Consider the following 24,643-nt stretch of genomic DNA (forward strand, 5'->3'; position numbering starts at 1 on the left):
AGGTAGTTATTTTGGCTAGAGGAAAAGAAGAAAGTCTGGGTATCATACTTTAAAAAATATAATGCTTTCAGAAAAGCAAATGGCCTGGTAAGGAGTTCTTAATGACCTCTTTGATTCTATTATCGCGATGTATTCAGCTCTCATCATCTTTTCCATTTATTCCCATTCCCCATGTACAAATCTGTACATATCCCTTCAAATCTATAGCTGACAATCAAATTAGTTTGATACAAAGACAGTAAACAATTAAAGGCCAAATAGGTGTTATGTAACTATTATAGGAGTAAAGGGACCATTGAGGCAGAGAGGAAAGAGCATCAAACTTGGAATGAGAGGATTTGGTTCCAGTATTCTTAGTTTTGCTACTCAGCGTTTATACAAAGTTCTGGAAAAATCAGGTATTATTCCCTTATTCTCCAAAATGAATAACATCATCCACCTCATTAGACTGACATATAGAATGAGACAATATGGAAAGGGCTTTACGAAAAGTAAAATACTATACAAATGTTAATTATGTGCTCATTTTGGGCAGAGTGGTGGGGATGGGAAAGGTTTCAGAAAAAAAAAAAAAGTGAGGATCTTGAAAGATTGATACAATTTAGAAAGAAAGAGAGGAAGGGGGAGGGTTTGTGATTTGGACCAAGAACTCAAAGCCCAGAAGCAAAAAGCATAAAATCATTTGATACAGCAAAAAGAGTGGTCAGATTAAATCGTATGATTTAGGAAGCTGACAGATAAAAGTTACGGTCAGATTGCTGAAAGTTTTGAATGTCACTTTTTTACTTAATGACTGCTCGTTCATGTTCTTCAAAAAGTGCTAAAAAAAAAGTGCTAACTTGTTAGGTCTTTGAAATAAACTTTATTCAAAAGCTTGCTTCATTTCTTAAGTGCCAATTTACTTTGAAGCTAGTGAAATTACTTTTTCAGTTGTCTTAGTAAGCTAGTGAAATTAATTCTATTAAGGTAAAAAATTTCATTAATATTTGTAAGCTTCCAAGAGCACCAGTAAAAGATGTCGAACTAACCTAAAAAGTTGATAGGAAGAAGAGCTTTATCAATCATAATTCGCCTTGGAATACTGTCTATACCGCCTAAATTTCCCAGTACTTTAATCACTATAGTTATATTAGTAATTCCCAAGTTTTGATTCTGTGTCATTGCTTTTTTTTTCTTGTGCCAGTCTTCTCTGTGTATTTTATTTATTTAATTATTTAAAATTTTTGGTGTACTATATGTGTACTTCAAATTTATTAATTTATGGCTTTGTTGGGTCTTCGTTGCTGCACACGGGCTTTCTCTAGTTGTGGTGAGCGGCGGCTACTCTTTGTTGCGGTGCACAGGCTTTTCACTGAGGTGGCTTCTCTTGTTGCGGAGCATGAGCTCTAGGCACGCAGGCTTCAGTAGTTGTGGCACGCAGGCTCAGTAGTTGTGGCATGCAGGCTCAGTAGTTGTGGCACACAGGCTTAGTTGCTCCACGGCACGTGGGATCTTCCCGGACCAGGGATCGAACCCATGTCCCCTGCATTGTGGGGACTGCTCTTCATTGCAGTGCATGGGCTTCTCATTTCTCATTCTGGTGGCTTCTCTTGTTGTGGAGCATGGGCTCTTGGCACACAGGCTCAGTAGTTGTGGGGTGTGGGCTCAGTTGTTGTGGCGCACGGGCTTAGTTGCTCCACGGCATGTAGGATCTTCCCAGACCAGGGCTTGAACCTGTGTCCCCTGCATTGGTAGGTGGATTCTTAACCACTGCGCCACCAGGGAAGTCCTTCATTGCTTGATTTTACAATACTTTTCCTGGCACAAAGCACTATAATAGAATTTACACATTCAATTTGACCAATTTAACAGTATTTACCCAAAAAAAGATTTAAAATAATATTAAAACAAATTTTTAAAGTACATGCCTTTAAAATAAATAAAACTGCTTTAATCATTTTATAAAAAATACTAGAGTTATCTGGAGATACCCAGGCATAAGAAATATTTTCTGCTTTTTAAAAAAGCATTTCCTTTTTGGGGAGTGTAGAGCTGATTTTATTCTGTGGTGATATTAAAAAGTTTCCTAATAAAATAGCCCAATAATAACTTGCCCTTCTTTCTAACCCTCTTTTATAAGAAGTTACTGAAAAGCTTACCACAGGACTAATGAATATACAGTGAGCTAATCTCATACTTTCCTAACATCTTAGAATTAAAGTGTTCTGGGACTTCCCTGGTGGTCCAGTGGTTGGGACTCCACACTTCTACTGCAGGGGGTGTGGGTTCAATCCCTGGTGGGGGAACTGGGATCCTGCATGCCGCGTAGTGTGGCCCCCCCCACATTTTTTTTAATTAATGAAAAAAAAGAAAGTGTCTGTACAATATTTTTCAATATTGAATCAGAAAGCCAAAAGAAACTATAGAGTTTCTAGGTCACTTTAAATAGGTGTTGTAAATTGGTATTTGATTATGTTGAAAGATCACATAACTTAGAGTAGTGCTGTCCAGCAGCGAGCTACAAATAAAGTGAGCTGCAAATGCAAGCCACATGTGTTACTGAAACATTTTTATAATCCACATTTTAATAAAAGAAATGTGAAATTTTAATAATGTATATATTTAACTCAATAAATCTAAGATATCATATACTACAACATGTAGTCAATAAAAAATTATCAGTAAGATATATTTTACAATTCTTTTTTTTGTACTAAGTCTTCAGAATCCAGTGTGAATTTTACACTTACACAACATCTCAGTTCAGACAGCCACATTTCAGGCACTTGCCTTCATGTGGCTAGTGACTATTGTATTAGACAGTGTAGATCTAGAGGTTCCTTCCAATTCCCAGTGCTATGATCCAACTTTTCAGAAACCTTAACCTATAAACTTAAGTATATCATACATACACATCTCTGACATGCATATTTAGGGAAAACCAAATCTTAACAGTTGAATAATAAAGAAAAGTTCATTTCTGGGAATTCCCTGGTGGTCCAGTAGTTCGGACTCCACGCTTAGGTAACTAAGATCCCACAAGCCATGCTGCATGGCCAAAAATAAAATAAAATTTGGGCTTCCCTGGTGGCGCAGTGGTTGAGAGTCCACCTGCCGATGCAGGGAACGCGGGTTTGTGCCCCGGTCCGGGAGGATCCCACATGCCATGGAGCGGCTGGGCCCGTGAGCCATGGCCGCTGAGCCTGCGCGTCCGGAGCCTGTGCTCCGCAATGGGAGAGGCCACAGCAGTGAGAGGCCCACGTACCGCAAAAAAATAAAATAATAAAATAAAATAAAATATTTAAAAAGTTCATTTTTACTCATAAAATAGTATTCCAGTGCTGACTTCAGCTGTACATATAATTGGCATAATACAGAGAAGATTAGTATGGCCCCTGCCCAAGGATAACACGCAAATTCGTGAAGCATTATATATTTTAAAAAAGATAGAGGGAATTCCCTGGCAGTCCAGTGGTTAGGACTCCAAGTTCTCACTGCTGAGGGCCCAGGTTCAATCCCTGGTTGGGGAAGTAGGATCCCACAAGTTGCGGGGCACGGCTAAAAAAAAAAAAGATAAATATGTGAGGTGATGGATGTTTCAATTAGAGGGGAGAAGTCCTTTCACAGTGTATACATATATCAAATTTTCACAATGCACACTTTAAATATCTTACAATATTGTCAATTATATCTCAGTAAAGTTGAAAAACAAAACATCCCATTTTTCATCTGCAAAAAAAGGACTTTTTGTGAGGACTTTTGCAAAGTAATACTTTACTTTTAGGGTAAAGTAGTGGGGATGGTTCTATTTACACATGCTCACTCAGTATATGCTTTCACAGTGTTGAAAGTAAAAGCAACACTGGGAAATGAGGAATTTATGCGATTTTCACTTTATTCTTTTCTAAAGTTTCTCCTCTCACAAGTAGCTAGGGAAGGCATCAGAATCACCTGGAAAACTTAACTGGCTGGCCAGAGAGGAGAGCACTCTGTGGCCAAAGTGAAACCAACAGCTCCTCAGGGTAAGACAAGTAGTAGAGGGAAAAAAAAATGATTGTAGCCCAGAGGTAAAGCAGGAAAGGAGAGGATAAGCTGCTGTTTCGCCAAACTGTTAGGCTCTTAGGCAAGATTGCAATAAACTGATTATCTCGCAAGTTTGTTTAGCTCTCCAACTGTTTACAACTCAATAATATGATTTATTTTTTTGGCCGTGCTGCATGGCATGCGGAACTTCCCCAACCAGGGATTGAACCATGCCCCCTGGAAGTCTTAACCACTGGACCACCAGGGAAGTCCCTAAAATGATTTATTTTAAATTTAAATCAGTACCTAACCTTAAGTATGAAATATCTTTATAATACGTTGCACCTGTGAAGGCATAATTAAACCTCTGCTACTGTGGAGACTAAAATATGATTCAAAGACTTTATTGCTACGTACCAAATATTAAGTATTAGCACATGTATAAAATAAGCCCACTTGTTGTATAGTATCCACCAACTGCTATAAAATTAGGCCATCGACTGCCTAACTCCAAATACAATGAGCCCAAAGTACTGTAATTGCTTAAAGGAGGACATTTATAGGCAAAAGAAAAAGTAGGATTTCAAGAATAATTTAAGTGGATGGGTTTTAATGTTTGAGTTTTTAATATTTTAAAATATAGCCTTTTATTATTAGGCTAAATCAGCAAGTAAAGGCAACAGTTACTGAGATCAAAACAGTCTAAGTCATGATCCCTTCCCATACAATATAAACATAAAATAGTACCTATTGTCTATTGCTGCTTTCCCCATACAGTGGCAGAGTTGAGTAGTTGTAGCAGAGACTGTGTGGCCCACAAAGCCTAAAAATTTACTGTTTGGCCCTTAAGAGAAAATGTTTGCCAACCCCTGCTTTATACAAATTATCCTTTAACTGGAGGGAGAGGGCAGGCTAAAGCAGCAGTGAACACAATAAAATTTTGTTATATCTAGCAAATTAAAAAAAAGAAGTTTTCACTGTAAACACTTAAGCTTATAAAACATCAGCCTGGCTGATGGTAAAATAAAACTTGTAAACTAAAATTCTCAACCTGGGCATGTTCGCTAAGGGGAATATATTAGAAAACTTAGGGTAGTGAAGTGAGATGTTTATCAAGAGGGGCACGCTGTCTCAGCATCTCCATTTTTGATGAGACCTAAACCCCACCCCCACCCCTTAGTGTGACACTAATGGACACTCAAGTTTGGAAACTACTGATTTAGACACAACTCAGAGTTTTATTAGCTTGCGAAAAAACAATTTGCTTTTCTCTTAAATCAAAAGGATAAATTTTGTAAATGAGGGGTAAAATGGTTTCAATTTTTATTTTAACTACAATTTTAGAAAACCGCATACTGCAAATGTAAAGAATATAAAGAACGGATCTTAGTACCTTGTAGGAATCTAGATGGTCATTCCAATTAAAATTAGGCTTGCTTTTTTATTCCCATTGCAAAGATAGAAAAACACAGTGCTCAGATTGTAGCTGGAACATTGGCACCCCATATATGTTTATAGAATAAAAGTCTCCATATCAATATAGTGATTAATATTAATGCCATTGAGCTGAGTCATGCAGTTTTTAAATTATATTTGCCTATCCCCAATTTCTCACTGGAATCTAACAGAACTAATCATACCTCTAATCATACCTCTATATTGTTCAGCTTGACCATCTAACTCATCACTCCTGGCCATAAATGACTTTGGCTGGTTCCCAAAGTCAAATTTATCCTGTCTCATTATTTAACATATTTATATTCTATAAAGTTGCGTGAATGCTGAATTTTAGCAAATACTGAATCATTGCCCCTAAGGGAAATGCTGGGTTAAGTCAACTCATGAACACATAACCTTGTTTCCCATTTATTTCTGTAATGAAGACACTTTATTTATTATAACACTGAACTCATGGTCAAATAGCAGTGTAACTCCTACCTGAATGAAGCTTATCTAACACATGTATTCCCTCCATAAGGCACATCACAGACTTCTTGCGCTTAGGAACGTCAGACAGCACTTCAGCACCACATTCAAACATCTCTTTAAACAGTAAAATCACCAAAAAACAAGGCACGAAAATGCAAAAAATGCAAAACTGCACTAAATAGACTACAAAGACTTGTTAAAGAGAGCTGAAATAAGAAGGCTAAGCACTGCCTTGTTGGATATCAGCTGGGAACATAAGACAAATTTTTTTTGCTGCTCAGCTCATGCACATGCATGTGCAAATGGCCAATAAAGCACCCTGGATTTCAGGGTTACAAATAAATTTTAGTGATTGGGCAAATTTGAAAGTAAAGAACTGGTGAATATGAAGGATCAACTGTATGTACTACTACTGATAATCTAAATTAATTATGATCATTTAAAAAATTATTTTTAAGCAACAGCAAAATGAAAACTACACAGTCACCCAAAATAATGTCTTTAAAGTAATATTTCTTTGGTATGTATAAATTGAGTGGGGTGTGTATGTATGTGTGTATTTCCCTCTTCCCCACTCCATACTCAGCTTAGTACTACTTGGAGACTCAGTCTCTAACTGGGCAAATCTGATCCCAACTTGGGTTAGGTTCCGCTGAACACAAGTTCCCACATTTTTCTCAGTATCTCTACCACTTATCACAACTACATAACCATCTGCTTGCTTATGCCCTACTCACTGGGTTGTAGCCTCCCTACAACCCAGTTTTTTGTTTTTTGGGGTTTTTTTCTTTTTTTTTAGAACATTTTCCTAGTATAAAGCCTTGTTATACATTGCTGTTCAATTAACTTTTACTGAGCGAATAATTCAATGAAATGAGAAATTACAAGGACCTAAAGTATGATGACTATGATATAAAAAGACAAATGGGCAAATTTAATAGAGGTAGAATACATACAATTTGCCAACCAACTTTATGTGGGGGATTTGGAAGGATTTTAGATTGCCCTGGTTTCTTCTTCGTTTTCTTTTTGTTTGTTTGTTTGTTTGCGGTACGCGGGCCTCTCACTGTTGTGGCCTCTCCCGTTGCGCAGCACAGGCTCCGGATGCGCAGGCTCAGCAGCCATGGCCCACTGGCCCAGACGCCCCGTGGCACGTGAGATCTTCCCGGACCGGGGCACGAACCCGCGTCCCCTGCATCGGCAGGCGGACTCTCAACCACTGCACCACCAGGGAAGCCCCTTTGTTGTTGTTGTTTTTTTTTTTGGCCATGCGGCTTGCAAGATCTTCCCTGACCAGGGAGTGAACCCAGGCCACATCAGTGAAAGCCCGGAATCCTAATCATTAGGCCAAAGGTATGCAGAGTTGTGCTATTAATTAAAGTATAGAATATAGGAAGAGTACATTTGAAGAAAAGATGAGTTCCATTTAGTTTCCTATAAACTCTTCACCTATGCTACTTTTTTTTTTTTTTTTTAATTTATTTGGTTGTGCCGGGTCTTAGCTGTGGCATGCGAACTCTTAACTGTGGCATGCATGTGGGATCTAGTTCCTTGACCAGGGATCAAACCCAGGCCCCTTGCACTGGGAGTGCAGAGTCTTAACCACTGTGCCACCAGGGAAGTCCCTATGCTACTTCTATACTTGGAAAATTTTATTGCTTGATAAAACTGCCTTCCTAATTACTACCTGTGTTGGAATAACTTGTTCCAACTATAATGTAAGATCATACAGGGCAAGGTTTATTTACTTTTTGACTCCTAAAAACCTAGCACAACAATATTCAATTGAATTGAATGTGGATGAAGATGTCCAGGAGACAGTTGGATATTCTAAACTGGGGCTTAGGAAAGAAGTTTTAGCTGGAGATAAAGATTTAGAAAAGATCATAACACAGGTGTTATTTTAAAGGGTAGAAGAATAATTTTTGAAAGAATCAAAGCCAGAACTTTGGGATACCAGCATTTAGGGGACACATCAATCAAGAGGAAAAAATGAAAAACACTAAGAAGGAACAATCAGAGATCAACCAGGTGAGAATGGTATGGCAGACACTATTGATTATGAACCACAAAGCCATTCCTATCTTCTTTCTGGATAACAGATATCTAGTTTCTTCCAGAATAGAGTAATGAACTCAAGGAAGGTCAGTGCCTCCGCCAGCCCCTGGGGAATGACTCATGGTTAGTTTAAGTCAATCATAGTAATCACATTTCCTTTTGCCAGTGACTGGGGTAGGGGTGGCCAATGAGATGTAAGTGAAATGCTTTGGGGAACTCTGGGGGAGACTGTCTTCCCCATAAAGAGATACCTACCCCAGAGAAACCCCAGCACCGACTGCCTTTCTGCTTTGGGATGATTAAACTACGGTGCTTGCTATCTTACAATCCTGAAGGTAAACATCTGTGACACAGTGAGAATGCTAGAGTACAAAGAAAGCAAGAGCCTGGGTCCTTGATAGTGTTGTTGCATCCCTTAATCAATATTAGAACCATCTATCATTGGTCTTATTGTTAAAGAAATTCTGTTACTTGGAGCTGAAAACATCTTGATATCACTGGTGTCCCGAAACCAAAAGGAGGACAGTGTTTCATGAAGGATATAGGAAAGTCAAGAAGGGTGATAGAAAAGTACCCACTAGAGTGAGAATGATTTTTGTTTCAGTAGTTATAGCTAATCATAGTAAGCACTCAAACATTAACTATGTGCAAGCATTATTCTAAAACTTAATACATATAACCTCATTTAATCTTTCACAACAATCCTATGATGTAGATGGAATTGTGGGCAATGAAAGCAAAAGCCAGAATCCAGTGAATTGAACAATAAGAGAGATATGAAAATAGAATAGTAAATTTAAGCTTTTAAAGAAAGTCATCTGAGGGAAGGAGAGAGTTGTAATAAAGTAGGGATAAAGAAAGTTTTAAGATGGTCAAGTGAGGGACATCCCTGGTGGCGCAGTGGTTAAAAATCCGCTTGCCGATGCAGGGGACATGGGTTCGATCCCTGGTCTGGGAAGATCCCACATGCCACAGAGCAACTAAGCCCGTGCGCCACAACTACTCAGCCTTCGCTCTAGAGCCTGCGAGCCACAACTGCTGAGCCCACGCACCGCAACTACTGAAGCCCATGCTCTGTAACAAGAGAAGCCACCACAATGAGAAGCCCACACACCACAATGAAGAGTATCCCCCCGCTCGCTGCAGATAGAGAAAGCCCACGTGCAGCAACAAAGACCCAATGCAGCCAAAAAAAAAAAAAAAAAAAAAGATGGTCGAGAGGAAAATGAGATATATATATATATATATATAAATACATAAGAAATGAAATAATTGTTTAATTAAGGTCTCAGAGGAAATAGGAGGGAGGAGGGTTTGGTGCCAAGATTGGAAATAGATGAAATTTGAACAAAATAAGAAGTAGGGCTCTGAGATTAAGAGAAAATAAATAAGGAAAAAACTATAAATTTGAAGGCAAGAGGACTAGGTAGACTAAAAAGTTTATAGATGCTATCAATCCTCTTAAAATTTTTTAAAAAGGACATCTGCAACTAAGGAGTTGAGAATAAAAGTAGGGCATTTGACACAGAATTGTAATGGTTTGACATAGCAGTTAAGTGAACTAGGAAGGAAACTAATCAGAAACAAGTAAAGGATTACTAAATCTCACTGAGGACCTAGCCAAAACCAGAAACTATGATAAGATGAATCAATATTCATTTTATTCATTTCTTCATAAACATTTTATTAAGGATTTTCCATATGCCAAGGCACCTTCCTAGGTACTGGGGATAAAAGATGAACAAAAATTCCTGCCTCATATACTTTATATTATAATGAAGAAGATATAATTTTAAAGATTTTTTAATAATTAAAAATATTAAAAAAATACTATATGTAATGTTAGATGGTAGTAGGTACTAAGGAAAATAAAGTAGGAAAGGGAAATAAGAGAATTAAAATTTTAGATGGGGTGGCCAGAAATGGCTTCACAGAGAAAATAAACATTTGTACCACGACCTGAAAGAGGAAAAGGGAAAAGCTATATACATATGTGGGGGTCATTCAAAAGCTTAGAGGTGAGAGAATGCCAGGTATCTTTGAGGTTTGGTTATTTAAGAATGATGGGGTAGGGGTGGGGAAGGGATTGGGAAATGGTCAGAGAAATAATAGATGTCTAGATCGTGTACAGCCTTGCAGGCCACTAAAGACTTTGACTTGAGTTGAGGGAAGGTGAGAAGCCACTGGAGAGTTTTATGCAGAAAAATGATGGGATTACTTTGGCATCTGGAGTAGAGAAGCATGGCGGGCAAGGATGGAAGACTAAGAATGTATTGCAATAATAGTTCAGGTGATTTGGACCATGATGTAGCAGTGAAGGTCCTACTTTATTTTAAAGGTAGAGTCAATAAGATTTTCTGATGAATCAGATGTGGAATGTGAGAGAAATCAGTAATGACCTCAATGTTTTTCAGCTTCAGCAAGCTAAAAGAACAGAATTGCTATTTACTAAAATAGGAAGACAGAAGAGCTACAGGAGGAAATTGGAGAGTTCAATATTGGACATATTAAGTTTAAGACGCCAGTTAAGCTTATAAATGGTAATGTCCAATAGGCATTTGGATGAGTTTGGTATTAATAGAGGCAGTACAGAGGGAAGACAAAATATCAGTAGAGGTGAACTTTAAAACCACAAGACTAAAGGAGAGTATACTAGATTGAATGTAGATAGAAAAAAAAAGGGTCCAAGGAGAGAGTCCTAAGATTTACAAATATAGTAGTAATGATAACTATTACTAATAAGGTAAGGCCTCTCAGCCTCAGGAGTTGAATCTTAATTATTCAAAACCAAGTATGATACTTGCTGGAGTAAGCCAGTGATTCAGCTCTGAGCAGCACAACGTTAATCCAATGAGCAACGAGAGGAAGGAGGTAGTAGTGTTTCCTTGTTTTTAAAGGGAAGAAACTTTCTTTTTCCACTTTACAATCATGCCTGCATAACACTGGGAACTGTGGCAACCATTATGCAATCATTAGGGGCACTACGCCACATGATGAGGATGGCAGAGGGCAAAGATGAAAAAAATATGGATACCTCATGTATTGTTGAGCTGCTAAATCAACCAGACCTAGAGTGACTCTGCACCTGGACTTTTTATTATTATTTAATAAGGGTTTTCATTACTTATAGGCAATTGTATCTGGTTACCATAATCTCATTTAATTTTCATAACAATGCTTAGAGCACAAAGAACAAAATGAGACTCAAAAAAGATTAAACATGGCCAGGTTAAATAACTTGGCACATAGGTAGCAAATGGTGAACTGAAGCTTAACTAACTCCAAAGTCTATTTTAAGTGGTTTAGAGTAGATTTAAAGAGTGGACGTAACTGAAAGACAAAGGGGAATGGGAGTTGAGAATTCTTAAAGTGACTGGCAAATAAGGCCAGGAAGTAACAGAGATTGAAAAAAAAGAAAAGTGTCAAAAGACTAGAAGAACAGAAGGAATACATCAGTAAACAGGCTATTAAAATAATAAGAGGTCTTCTTGAGAGAATATTGGAATTGAAGATTTTTATTGTTTGAGTAGTCTGGATGAAGATTAGATGTAGGCTGTAGCTATGAGTAGGGAAGAAATTGCATTTTCAGTGGTCAAGGATTGAGTTATTAATATTTACTAGCATCTACTATGTGACACATTATTTTATGCACTTAAGATACAGTGGTGACTAAAATACACCCTGTGGAGCTCACACTACGGTGTGAAAAACTGACAACAAACAAGTAAACAACTAGAACTTTGGTGTGTACGGAGTTTTGGGCCAGCATAATCAGAGGCACTCAGTGGTATTTGATTTTTGATGAAGTTCCCTGGTTGTAGCCGGGCTAGCAACTGAGGCCTTTACTCATAGAGTTACAAATAGAACATTTTACTCAGGGTTACAAACAGAACACAAGAACTGAATGACAATTAGGATGACAATGACTGGCAGTTATGTAATTATTTCAAATAATTTTACATACTCACACAAGGAAATAAATGTTTAAATGAATGAGTGGTCTGATTAAGCTTTTTAATTCTTCAAAGAATTTTTTTTTGGGCCACACCAGGCAGCTTGTGGGATCCTAGTTCCCTGACCAGGGATCGAACCCAGGCCCTTGGCAGTGAAAGCGCTGAGTCCTAACCACTGGACCGCCAGGGAATTTGCTAACCCTTTTTAGAGTGATGCAAATTACGATCTGAAAATATAGTCTTTCCAAAGTGATTCATGGTTTCATTCAACATTCACTCACTAGAATAAGGTCCATGAGGATAAGGGTATTTGTCTATTTTGTTCACTACTGTATATCTAACACCTAGAACAATGCCCAGCATTTTCACTGAACTGAATAAATGAATAGATTAATAAGCATCCACTAGATGCCAGGTAGTATATTCATCTCAAAAGTAAATAAGGCAGTTCCTGACTGGTCTGCAGGGCAGAAATAGAGACACAGATGTAGAGAACAAACATATAGACACCAAGGGGGGAAAGTGGCGGAGGGGATGGTGGCGGTGGGATGAATTGGGAGATTGGGATTGACATATATACACTAATATGTATAAAATGGATAACTGATAAGAGCCTGCTGTATAAACAAATAAAAGTCAAAAGTTTAGGGCTTCCCTGGTGGCGCGGTGGTTGAGAGTCCGCCTGCCGATGCAGGGGACACGGGTTCGTGCCCCGGTCCAGGAGGATCCCACGTGCCGCGGAGCGGCTGGGCCCGTGAGCCGTGGCCGCTGGGCCTGCGCGTCCGGAGCCTGTGCTCTGCGGCGGGAGAGGCCACAGCAGTGAGAGGCCCGCGTACCGAAAAAAAAAAAAAAAAAAATTCAAAAGTTTAAAAAAAAAGTAAAAAAAAAAAGTAAATAAGGCAGCTCCTGCACTTAAAGAGTGTACCATTTAAAGACTCTAACTAAAATAAAATCTCTTGATCTTCACTTATATCAAAGTACAGTTAAAAAAGCAAGGTTGTTAAGAATCTAAAAGTAATACCTCTCCTGGATAAAAGGAATTTATTGTAGACTTCATATGCTTTTATACAGTTTTTTTTTTAATTTTTTTTTTTTGGCAGCATTGGGTCTTAGTTGCTACACGTGGGCTTTCTCTAGTTGAGACAAGTGGGGGGCTACTCTTCATTGTGGTGTGCGGGCTTCTCATTGCGGTGGCTTCTCTTGTTGCGGAGCATGGGCTCTAGATGCGTGGGCTCAGTAGTTGTGGCTCTCGGGCTCTATAACGCAGGCTCAGTAGTTGTGGCTCACAGGTTTAGCTGCTCCACAGCATGTGGGATCTTCCGGACCTGGGATCGAACCCGTGTCCCCTGCATTGGCAGGCGGATTCTTAACCACTGTGCCACCAGGGAAGTCCCGATATGCTTTTAAATTTAGAAAATAAACTACCATGCTATCTTGAAAATTTAGTATTTGTATCATTAGGTACTATAATTAGATAATCTGTTATGAAGAATATTATGGTTAAGTCACAGGAAAATAGTAATTTCAGATACTTTAAAATTTTTTATTCCTTCTTTTCCTTCTCAAGTCCTTTCAAATACACTCTTTTAAAAATGAACTGAGAATATCTGTTAATATGAAGCAACATAAAAGAACAAACAATCAGAAGGCAAATTCCAAAGAGATCACTGCTATAGATATGGAAATGTCAGGACAGAGAAGCAAAGTTCCACTAAAAACAGCAACAAAATTGTATGCCAAGTGAGTTCTATATCTCACACCCACCCATCTTCAGTTAAGGATTTCATCGGCAAAGATCCTCCATCTTCTAGTGATCTATCTCAAAAAATAAATGTGAGTAAAGGCAGATGTCCTGATTTTAAAAATCAGCTGTTTCTGGTTGTGCACAGAGTTTTCTTCCCCTTGTACCTAAGAAGCAGAAAACCTCCATCTGAAACTTAACCTAATCACTGCTGCTTCAAGGAGAACTTATTTCATGAAATAAAGAGCACTGGACTAGGAATCTAGTCTTGGCTCTAGTTTTGCAATTAATCTTGTCACTTTGTACATAGCACTCAAGCAATTTGGGTCACAGTTTCCTCCATAAAATGAAAGAAATGGACCAGACGATCCTCAAAGTCTTTCCAAGTTCTTAGGAAAAGTTCGAGTGAAGCTACTCTTCTGTGCCACCTAGCCTCGAAGGCCCCCAACATTCGTAACCACATATTCAACTATTTGTTTTTAGCTCTAGCTTTGCAGCAAAATAAGTATGATTACATATAAAACTCAATTCAATATTTATCAGCCTTCTACCAAAAGAAAAGCACTAAGCCATACTGGGCAAGCCGAAGAGTAAAAGCCAGTCCTTGACCACAGACCTCTCTTACACAGAGGGGAAACGGGAAAGGACAAGATCTTTGTATTCAGAACATTTGCTACAGTCTAGCTGGGGAGACAAATTTTAATTCAGCTTAATTATGTAAATACTTATTAAATACTTTTTGCATAATGTGTCAGTTTTCAAACTTTGATGAGCATAAGAATCTAAGATGCTTTTTTTTTTGGCCATGCCCCATGGCTTGCGGGATCTTAGTTCCCCAACCAGGGATGGAACCCAGGCCCCTGGCAGTGAGAGCACCTAGTCCTAACCACTGGACCTCCAGGGAATTCCCCTAAGACACATTTAAAAAAATGTAATTTCCCATAAAAATGATTCACTACATCCAGGTGGGGCCCAGGTATCCACATTTTTAAAAGCACCCCCAGATGATGCTGGCGGTCCTGTTCAATTAACATTGCCATTAGCCTATATCAACAAAAAGTAGATAGGTTCAAAAACAGAAAATGTTTCTAGAGCTTGAGTTCTCAAGACTATATGCCCATAACAACTAGAGAACAAACTGCAAGGCATTAAAAATAAGCAAAAATCTGATGGAGCATATAGACTTTTTATTTCAGTGGTTTTCAAGTGTGGGCTGTACTTAAAAAAATCAACGTAGGGGGACTTCCCTGGAGGTCCAGTGGTTAAGACTCTGCGCTCCCAATGCAGGGGGCCCAGGTATCAATCCCTGGTCAGGGAACTAGATCCCGCATGCATGCCGCAATGAAGATCCCACATGCCGCAACTAAGATCCGGCACAGCTAAATTAAATAAATAAACAAATAAAATCAACATAGGAAGTTTTTACAGATACAGATATAAACCAGTTAAATCAGAGTTTCTGGGAGTGGTAGTTGTGGCTCAGCTTTTACATTTAAAAAAATCTCCTTGTAACAAATGCAGACAACCATTAAATTAAGGGCAAGATCACTGGAATTGGTTAGTCAGGTTAAGTTTCATGAAAAAAGATGATTTTTTATCAGACTCTTTACTTGGCTAAAAATTTAATGAAAAAGATAAATGTAACAGAACAAGTGAAAGGAACCAATGTATAAAATAAATGATCTAAGTAGGGGAGGAACAAATAAAGATGCTTTGACCACAAAATAAAGGGAGACTAAGAACAGTAAATATATGAATTTTGCAAACATTATCACAGGGGCTGTGTGGTAATATAGGGGAAAAATTAAAATTAATCAATCCTATCCTTGTCTTGAGAAGTCTTACAATCTAGTTAGTGATGTGTACTACAAACACATAAACCCCCTGAACAATGTATTTGAAAAATAACACTAATCATCATCAAATATACAGGTATATATGTATATATACACACACACCATAAAGCACTATATACTTTAGTAAGGCATATTACTAATCCACCCAGTGCAATTAGCAATACAGAGAAACAAGCTTCTATAATGTTACACAACACACGGGTTTTTAAAATTTTGTAAGTAATCTACTTTTATTACCTTACATTAAGAGCTGCCTTCCCATGAAGAATTTTAGCCTAAGTCTTGATAAAAACTAATGCAAATATTTTAAACATCCAAGTAAGAAATACCAAATTGTGACTTATACCCTAGAAATTACAAAGAGATACATTTCATAGATTTTTAATAGATTCTTCCATTCTTTCAAGTCAGGCTGCCTAGGTTCAAATCTCAGCTCTAACATTTACTAACATGTGAGCCTGGGCAAATTCGTTAGCTCATCTGTACCCCAGCAAAATGGAGATTTTAATAGCGCCTATCTCATAAAGCCAATGTGAGGATAAATGAATAAAATACATGTGAAGCACTTACAGTGCCCAGCATATAGCACTTTAGAGTGTGCTATGCAGTAAAGACACAGAAAAAGACATAGCCCTTACTGTCATGAACCTTATAATCTAGTGGGAATTCTAAACAATAAATGATATTATGGTATTATTACCATGATATGGTACATGAATACAAATAGGAATTCCTAAATTTGATAGTTCTGGACAGGTTTTCTGGAAAAATGGAAAATTTTCAACAGGCAACGGTGAAATGGAAGAGGTGACGAGTGTTCCTGACAAAGAGAAAGATATGTGCAAAGGCCCAAGGGCCCTACAGTTATAAATAAGTGGGAATGACAAGGATGGCAAAAGGCTGGATTTATGGCAAATCAATGGTCATGAGCAATATCCTAGAGGATTTGTCAATGCTCTAACAGCCTTTCAATCAGGACATACTATTAAATCTGACATCCAAATCAGAGAAGAAATTTCTAATAACTGAGGGTGAGATGATACTATGGTGACTTCTGAAAGAGAAAAGACAGAAATCATGGTGTAAAAACATAAGACATTTTTATTACCGTTTACTTTTCAAAAACAGATTAAACTGCCGTCTCTGGTATGCTGGTAAAAGGAAGTTATGTGACTTACCAAAGGGCACATGGGTCAGACTTGAATCTAGATCCTCTGGGACCAAGTCCAGAGTTCTTTTCACTACATGGGGCTGCCTCCAGTTTCAGACACTAGTCAAACTGTTGTTCTCCACAAAGTTCCCAAGTTACATTTGTGTTAACAACTTTGTCCTTTATAATGCAAGTACTGATAGTTCTTGCTTCCATTCACACAGTCTGAAACAGAATCCTACAAACTCAATCAGAAAGGATACAAAAGTCATTAAGACCAATGACCAACATTAATGATCAAATACCCTAAAACAACATCCCGGACCACTTACTTTACTTTGAACTAACTGGCCACTTTCCTCCTCACATTTAACCTGAATCTGTTGTGACTGTGCACTGAGAAAATACAGGCCTGGTTCAAACGACACACAGAATACAGCATAAAGTTATCAGCTCCTTTTGGCTAAGAGTTGTTAGGAGGTGGGTGATAGATATAAAGATGAGGCAGGAAGTCTGTACAATTTTGCCACTCTAAAATGCCTATCCAAAAAGCTATAATGGACTTTTTCTCCAATAGCTATAAAATAAGAATCTGTTAATATTTCACACAGATTTAACTAATCCAACAGTGGAAAGTTATGCTGAGAAAGAATCAGTCATTTGGTAAACAATAAATCAGAAGGTAAAATGAAGAATGTTGCCAGTACATTTAATAACCCAACTTGTACTACCTTTACTAATCTTTTTACTCTGTTATTTGATAAAACTGAATGCCCCAGCTAGACTTTTATAAGCTTAAAAACATTGACTTTTGCTTCATCCTGAGAATGAAATATGGAATACTAATTTCTATGATAAGACAGTGACTATAAAATAGAATTCAGCTTTAAATTTAGCCAATCTCTCAAAGCACAATAAACCAGTTTTAGATTAGCTATGATACATCCACTTTTAAGAGGATTTACATTGCAAAGGGAAATGCATTTAGTCAAGAAAAGTCTGATTTCATCAGTTATAATGAAATTATCTAGAGTAACCAGCAAACTACAAATGGCTTTGAGAAGACTGAGTGGAATCAGAACTAATTCACATATAACCAAATCAAGTCACTGGTTATAGTTTTCCTACAATTCAGTTGCTGTTACAAGATCCTGGGTTTTACCAAAACTAAGATTTGAACATAGATGTTTAATCCAAAAAATTTATAGAAGTGGAGTACCACGGATTATTCTTTCCTAATTATGAAATACCAGAAGCCAAATTCTATGTTTAATAAGCCAATTTCCATTTGATAGCACTTTCCAGTTTCTGAAGAGCTCACAGAGATACCTCATTTGAGGATACCAATGCAGGTTACGATCATTATGTAGATGAGAAAATCTGAGACACAAAGTCTAAGTTCACTTGACCAAGGTCACAAAATCAACTAAAATGTAGAGATGGATTTTTTTCGACATTCATTCATTCAACAAATATCTAGAAAGCTAAGACTATGTGTTAGGAACTAGTCAGTGGTAGAGACAGACAAGATCCTTGCTCTCCAGCAGTTTACAATCTAATGGAAGACAGACAATAAACAAGTAAACACATACGACATAATTTCCGATAAATTCTATAAAGAGAACATGGTAATTGGAGAGTGATTGCAGAATGGCACAACAGAGGTCAGAGATGGTCTAGGGAGATGACATCTGAACTGAGACCCAAATGATTAGGACAAATCATCCATGTGAAGGTCTATAAGAACATCTGAATCAGGCAGAGGAAGATGCAAGCATAAAGCCCTAGAGGCAGGAATGTTCTTGGACAGCAAGGTGGCTCAAATAGAATGAGGAGCAGGAGTGTTTAGATAGTAGCCTGATTACATGGCACCCTTAGGCCATTCCAGGAGATGGGATTTAAAGTGCAACAGGAAAAAAAAAAATTAAAAAAAAAAATAATAAAGTGCAACAGGAGAGAAGACTAGGTGAGATGATGTGATTTATGTTTTAAAGAAAGCTTTTAAGCTGCTATATGAAGAAACAATTGTAATACATTCAAGTAGAGGCACCCTTGAGCTTCAAGAGTACTGGTAATGGTTTACTTTTTGGAGAACATTCCTGGAAAGCAGATACATGGGTGCTTGTTACAATTGAGACATTACATACATTATATACTTCGCTGTACAAAATTTCATAATTTTTAGAAGTAAATTGTAAAGATGTTAAGGGTGGAAGCAGAAAAAACAACTAGAATGCTACTGTAACAGCCCAAGACTGAGGTGACGGTAACTCAGGAGTAGTGGAGATGAAGAGTAGTGGAATGTGGAATATACCTCTGAAGTAAGGTAAATAGGTCTTCTTGATGGAAAAATCAGGGGCAGCAATCAAGGCTGACCAGTGGTTCTCACTGTGGAGTGATTTTGCCTCCCGGGGGACATCTGCAATCTCTGGAGACATTTTTGGTTGTCATAATTGGTATGGGGGTTCTCATATTGGTACAGGTTCTACTGGCATCTATGGGTAGAGGCCAAGGATGCTGGTAAACATACTACAATGCACAGTAGTGCTATAAAATAAAAAATTACTTGGCCATAAAGTGTCAATAGTGCTAAGGTTGAGAAATCCTGATCTTGACTGATTCCAAATGGTTCCCATCCTAGAATACCCGTACTTCCAGGAGACTCTACCAAAAAAAACTAGAAATGGAGCTCTTTACTTATTTTCAATGTTTAGAGATAACTAAAATTGTGGTATACATGAAACAAAGTTTATTTCTTTGGAGGTAAATTATATCACTCTGTGACTAACACTATGTTGATCAGGACTAACTGGTATATGTCTAATTAATAACATATGAAAAAATCAGTTACTGATTAATAAATGCCATTTATTGGACAGACTTTCTCAAAGCACAGCTGAAGAAATCCTATTTAGCAATACCACCCAACACTGCTTATACAGTTTTTCTTTTTACCAGTTATGCTTAAATCTGTAGTCCAACACATTCACTGCTTTTCCAAATACAAATTCCCCCCCAAATCGAAATAGATGTCTATGCACACTGAAGGACATAATCAGAGCTGTAAATGGATAAAATGGTAGGAAAAGCTAATTATAGGAAAATGATGGCCCACTTGTACCTGTGTGCATGTAACTGTTATCAGACTTACTTTGGGCCTTGAGCAAGTGGATACATTAATTTCAGGTATAAGTAAGACTGCAGCACACGTTTCTCTTTATTACTTTAAAACTAGCAATGGGCAAAGTACTCTTTGAGACCTAACTCACTAAACACAAAATAGCAAATTTGGTAAAGTTCATTTTACCTCATTTTTTGTTATCTAAAGGGAAAGAATTAGGGGGAAAAATAAAATCACTGTGATCGACTCCTGAAGCATTCTAATGGGCCTGAAACTACTACCACTAATGCAGTAAACTACGCGCCGCGATATGCTCCAGAAAGAAATTACCTGGTAACTGAAGTAGATAACAAAAAACAAAATAATATCATCATCATCTAGTCCCGGGATGACAATACAAAACATCAGAGTTCTCACAGGTTGCGGCTGAGGGAAACTATTTCGAAGAAGCTACAAAGCCAATTTTGGTCAAGAAATGGACGCCGTTTCTTATCTATAAGGACCTCAATAAAACTGGCCATGGATACATACGATACTAGGTTACTGAGTCTGGCTAAAACTGAATTTTAGGAACAATTACATTTTTAAAAGGTAAAGAAAAGGGCAGTCATATCGTCACAGCCTCATCCAAAGAATTTACACAATAACTTAGAAATCAGTTCGAGAACGAAGGCCTCCGGCCTAAATTCATCCCCACTTGTGACAAAACTCAAAACTGACAATCTAGAAGTAAAATGCTGGGACACTTCACTACCCTTAAAATCATGCCGCGTTCCCGCTATGCCGGGCGGACGTTTTCGGGAGCATCACCGCGCGGCGGCCAAAGCGCGCGTCTCCCACGAGCCCTCCCGGCGGCACGCTCTAGACACTGCTGCGCCGCCGTTACGCCTATCGACGTCCCCCACTTCCCCATTAGTACACAGAATGACCCTGGGCGGAAAATCCACCCATTCTACCTCCTTGAGGCGGCGACCGATAAGAAACTACTCCTTTCCTCCAGCCTTTCAAAAATTCAAGCAGACGGCGGCCAGCTCACCAGTCTTTCCACTAACCCAGAGGGATAACCGCACCGCCTCAACCCGAGAACGCCCATAGAGGAGGCGCCAATAGAAACCCCATTCTCGCGAAATCTAAAGACAATTCTCGCGATATCTCGCTGCCTGGCTTTTTCCAGCCTCACCCCCACAACAGCGCGTTGCTTCAAAACATCGCGAGATTTTCTTCTTTCAGTCTCCGCCCCTCTACGGCACGATGGTCGCACAAGAATGTGATACAGCCTCGGCGGCCGCCATTTTCTTCCTTTCTTAGCAGTTGGCTGAGAGGTCCCTGCGAAGAAGCGGTAGCGGCCACTGTAGAGTAGGCATGGCAGATTATTCAACAGTGCCTCCACCCTCCTCTGGCTCAGCTGGTGGTGGAGGCGGCGGCGGTGGTGGTGGAGGAGTTAACGATGCTTTCAAAGATGCGCTGCAGAGAGCCCGACAGGTAAGTCTGGACCGCGCGGCGAGACCCCGACAGCTCACGGTAATTGGCCGTTGGCTGAGTAGGCCGCTACTTCTTCGCGCATGAGGAAGAGGAAAGAAGTGCCCTTCCGCCCTCTGAAATGTGACGAGACTCACGTTTCCCCACGTTGGTAATACCGAATAGAGGCTGGAACTCGGTTTTGTGTTCTTGGTGTCTAAGCCACTTTGAACCCCAACGCGTGCTACGCGAAGATGGCTTTAGATTTTTTTCTCCCGTTTCTGCGGTACTCGCGCTTTTTTCTCCAAGGTGTTAGCGTTTCCTTTTCCTCGGAGTGAACATCCTCTTCCATGGGGTAAAGCGCGCGTAGTTTTACACAATAGTATGGAAGCTTCTGGTAATGAGTTTGGGAAAGGACTAGGGTCTGTCCGCCGGAGCCATGGTAAGGGAAGGGATCTGTCATTAAAGCAGTCTTTAGAGCTTCCAACCCGTTCGAGTTCTCCCGCAGTTAATCTTTCGGTACCATACACTTTCACACCTTCAAGGAAGAAAATTAGAGGCGAGCACTCGTATTCCGCGTTGGAATCCCTCTTCAGGGCGGGATTTACGCGTGTTCTACGGTTCCTTCCCTCTTACTTCTCAAAATGGCTTCAGGGCCATTATACCCTAAGTTTCAATTTGAATCTGCCTCTCAGTTCAGAGTCGTAAACTGACCAGACCTCTTTGTATTACGTAGGTGCGTACATTTGCCCTGAAGGCACCACTTTCCCAAACAAAAGCTGTAAAAAAAAAAAAAGTTATATTCTAGGATTTTATTTGAACTTTATTAGATAGTCCCTTAATGTAATTTTAAAACGTGTGATGTTGGTATGGACTTGTGTCTAAGTAAAAGTAAGAATCTTATATTCTCGTTATGACATGATGCGTGTTAGATGCTAGACATTTTTAGGGTACAGTGTTAAGCTCATGGTAATCAGAATCCAATTTTGTGGTATGTTTTGATTACATTAGTTCATTTCGTTAACTTACTTTTCACCCCCCGGTTGGATTAAAGTATCATTTGAGTCAAAATCCATAAAATCTGTAGTGATGTAGCAAAGCGCTCATATTTTTATAATGTGAACACATTATAAATAAAAATGTACCTGTACTTGTTTTTAATCAGAAATTTTCCAAGGAGTCAACAGAAGGTCATCATTAACCCTAATTCTGCGATTTATTTACCTAATTCTTATTTACTACTTATGAACATGTTTAGAATAGTGACTGAAACATTTATATAATGTCAGGAACTCTGTTAGAAGGGTTTTATTAGATTGGATTGGAAGACTCACCTGAATTATTTTATTCAACCAGCATATTGAATTAATTTGTGACACTGTACATAAATACTGGAGACTTTTTAAATGTGTTAATTGGGTTTCTGCCTTCTAGGAAGCTATGATGATCAGGGAACCAAAGACAAAAGAATAGAAGTATCTGATTAATGCTTTCAAACAGTAGACAAAATATGGGCACTGTTAATTCATCCATTTGTTCTATAAACATTTTAGAGTTCTGTGAATCAGGTACTGTACATAACACCAGGGGTTGGGGTACCTAACTGCCAAAGTAAAGGACTGATATTTTAAGCAAGGCATTAAAGAATGAGTGAGAGTTTGACCAGTGGAGAAAGAAGCAGCATGTGCAAAGGTATGGGGGTTTTGGGGATGACAAGGACCTAAGAGTGAAGTCATTGGAGGATAGGGTTGCGTGGGGGAAGGAGGGTGGAAAATGAGGTGAGAAAAGGTACAGGTGGATACAACTTCTGAAGACAATTTTCTTATTTAGACTGCCTTTTTAAATATAGAAATTGTCCTCAAACTATGAATTTCTTGTCCTCTGTTTGTATGCCAGTAGCTGCCCCAGTGCCCTTTCTGTAATAAAATTTACAAGTGTCTTTGCTGTAATTTGATTGTTTCTACAGAATTAATCTTAAATCTGAGATTCTCATATTTAGCATTTGAGTTGAATTGCCCCTTCTGGTTACATTTGAGAGTGCCTCTATATTGGTTGTAGAGCTGCTTGTCTGATTATGTAAGTCGAGTATAGGGAAAAGTGCTTGGGCTGAAGGGACAAATTAGGTTAATCCCTGAAATACGTTTTTCCTTATCTATATTAAATGGATACTGAATTATATTTCCAAAATCTCCATCTAACCTTAAGTTTCTTTTCTTTGTCTAGAGTATTGTGCTGTGTTCTTTGGAAGGAAGAGGTATAAGAACAGCTTCTTGCCTTCAAAGAGCTGCATACTGCTTGGGAAGCTATTGGCATTTCAGCTGGATAGTTCTTTGTTATGCAGGAAAGCAGAACAAATGATAGGGATCCCTGGTCCCTATCTAGTAAATGCTAGTAGCATTTACTCTAGCTGATTGTTGCCATGAGGCAATTGAGGCCGAGTTGCTCAGTCTTTTTTCCAGAGAATTCTAATAGCTTATTTTCTTAATGTGAAATTTCCAGATTTTTATAATATTCTGTGAGCTAAATCTAGCACAGGGGCACCAGACTGCTTCTCTAGTTTAGGTTTCCAACCTGTCTACTTTAGAAATTTATATTTGGGTATTTCAAACTGTAACTGCAGAGGGTGATGTTGAAATTCTTTGATTAGATCTTTAGTGATCACACTGATAATAAGTTCTGTCTTTGAAACACTGGAAAATTGAGATACATCTATCTACTTTTTTCCCCTTAAGGTTATATGAAGATAGAAGTGAATCAGAGACTGAGACTAAGTATAGTGGTAGATCACAGGTTATGCAAGAATATCAATCCTCATCACTTCCCCTCTAAACAACTATTAAATTAATCATTAAGTACTCAATTCTTGAAATCTCTTTCTTGATAATTGTGAAAGTAATTCAGACTGTATTATGTTTGAATGCAATGAAGAATTTATAAAATAGGACTGTTGACTTTTTACTTAGCATTAATCTCCAGTGAAAACTAGTATTTGTGTGGGGGGTGGGGTTGTTTGGTTGTTTTTGTTTTTCTAACACATTTTGAGATGGGATAGCAAAGCTTGATTATGATAATAAGCACAGATTTCTGGGCTGTAAAGAGGGGACAATACTAATAAAGTGGTGGGCTAGTAATATTTCTAGCCTCTTCACATTTCTGGTGCATAGGAATTGAATCCATTAGGACCTTGCCCATAGTAGGTACTCATTATTTATTGATTGAATCAACAGATATCTTTAATGAATTAAAGCAGTAATGAAATTTTGTTCTGAAAATAATTATGTTCTTTCAAAGTGTATATCTTTGGCCAGTACAAATAAAAACCTGTTAAATTTTTTAAATTGAATATTTGAAGTCTTGTGAACCTGCTTTATAGTT

General features: G+C 38.4%; 2 protein-coding genes and 1 pseudogene across 24 annotated transcripts in view; 2 read left to right on the forward strand and 1 right to left on the reverse strand.

Annotated features, from left to right (window-relative positions):
* The window catches only part of DNAJB4 (DnaJ heat shock protein family (Hsp40) member B4), a 41,756-nt gene extending 20,748 nt beyond the window's left edge, over window positions 1-21,008 (reverse strand). The window contains exon 1 of one of the 3 annotated variants that reach the window (XM_060139705.1): window positions 20,991-21,008. The gene's annotated coding sequence lies outside the window, so the exon portion shown is untranslated. Of the gene's footprint in view, window positions 1-20,766; window positions 20,877-20,990 lie in introns of those variants that run through there. The other 2 variants (XM_060139707.1, XM_060139706.1) reach the window with 2 other exon arrangements.
* Window positions 3,320-3,419, forward strand: LOC132516524 (U6 spliceosomal RNA; annotated as a pseudogene).
* A 50-nt stretch (window positions 21,009-21,058) lies between the features above and the next one.
* FUBP1 (far upstream element binding protein 1) overlaps window positions 21,059-24,643 on the forward strand; it is a 48,349-nt gene continuing 44,764 nt past the window's right edge. For 8 of the 21 annotated variants that reach the window (XM_060139683.1, XM_060139688.1, XM_060139682.1 and 5 more), the window contains exon 1: window positions 21,059-21,292. In XM_060139683.1, the coding sequence (XP_059995666.1) occupies window positions 21,173-21,292 (120 nt within the window). In that variant the 5' untranslated portion in view covers window positions 21,059-21,172. The remainder of the gene's footprint in view (window positions 21,293-24,643) is intronic. The other 13 variants (XM_060139692.1, XM_060139696.1, XM_060139693.1 and 10 more) reach the window with 2 other exon arrangements.

The sequence above is a fragment of the Lagenorhynchus albirostris genome, chromosome 2, assembly GCF_949774975.1.
Source record: "Lagenorhynchus albirostris chromosome 2, mLagAlb1.1, whole genome shotgun sequence".
Lineage (NCBI taxonomy): Eukaryota > Metazoa > Chordata > Mammalia > Artiodactyla > Delphinidae > Lagenorhynchus > Lagenorhynchus albirostris.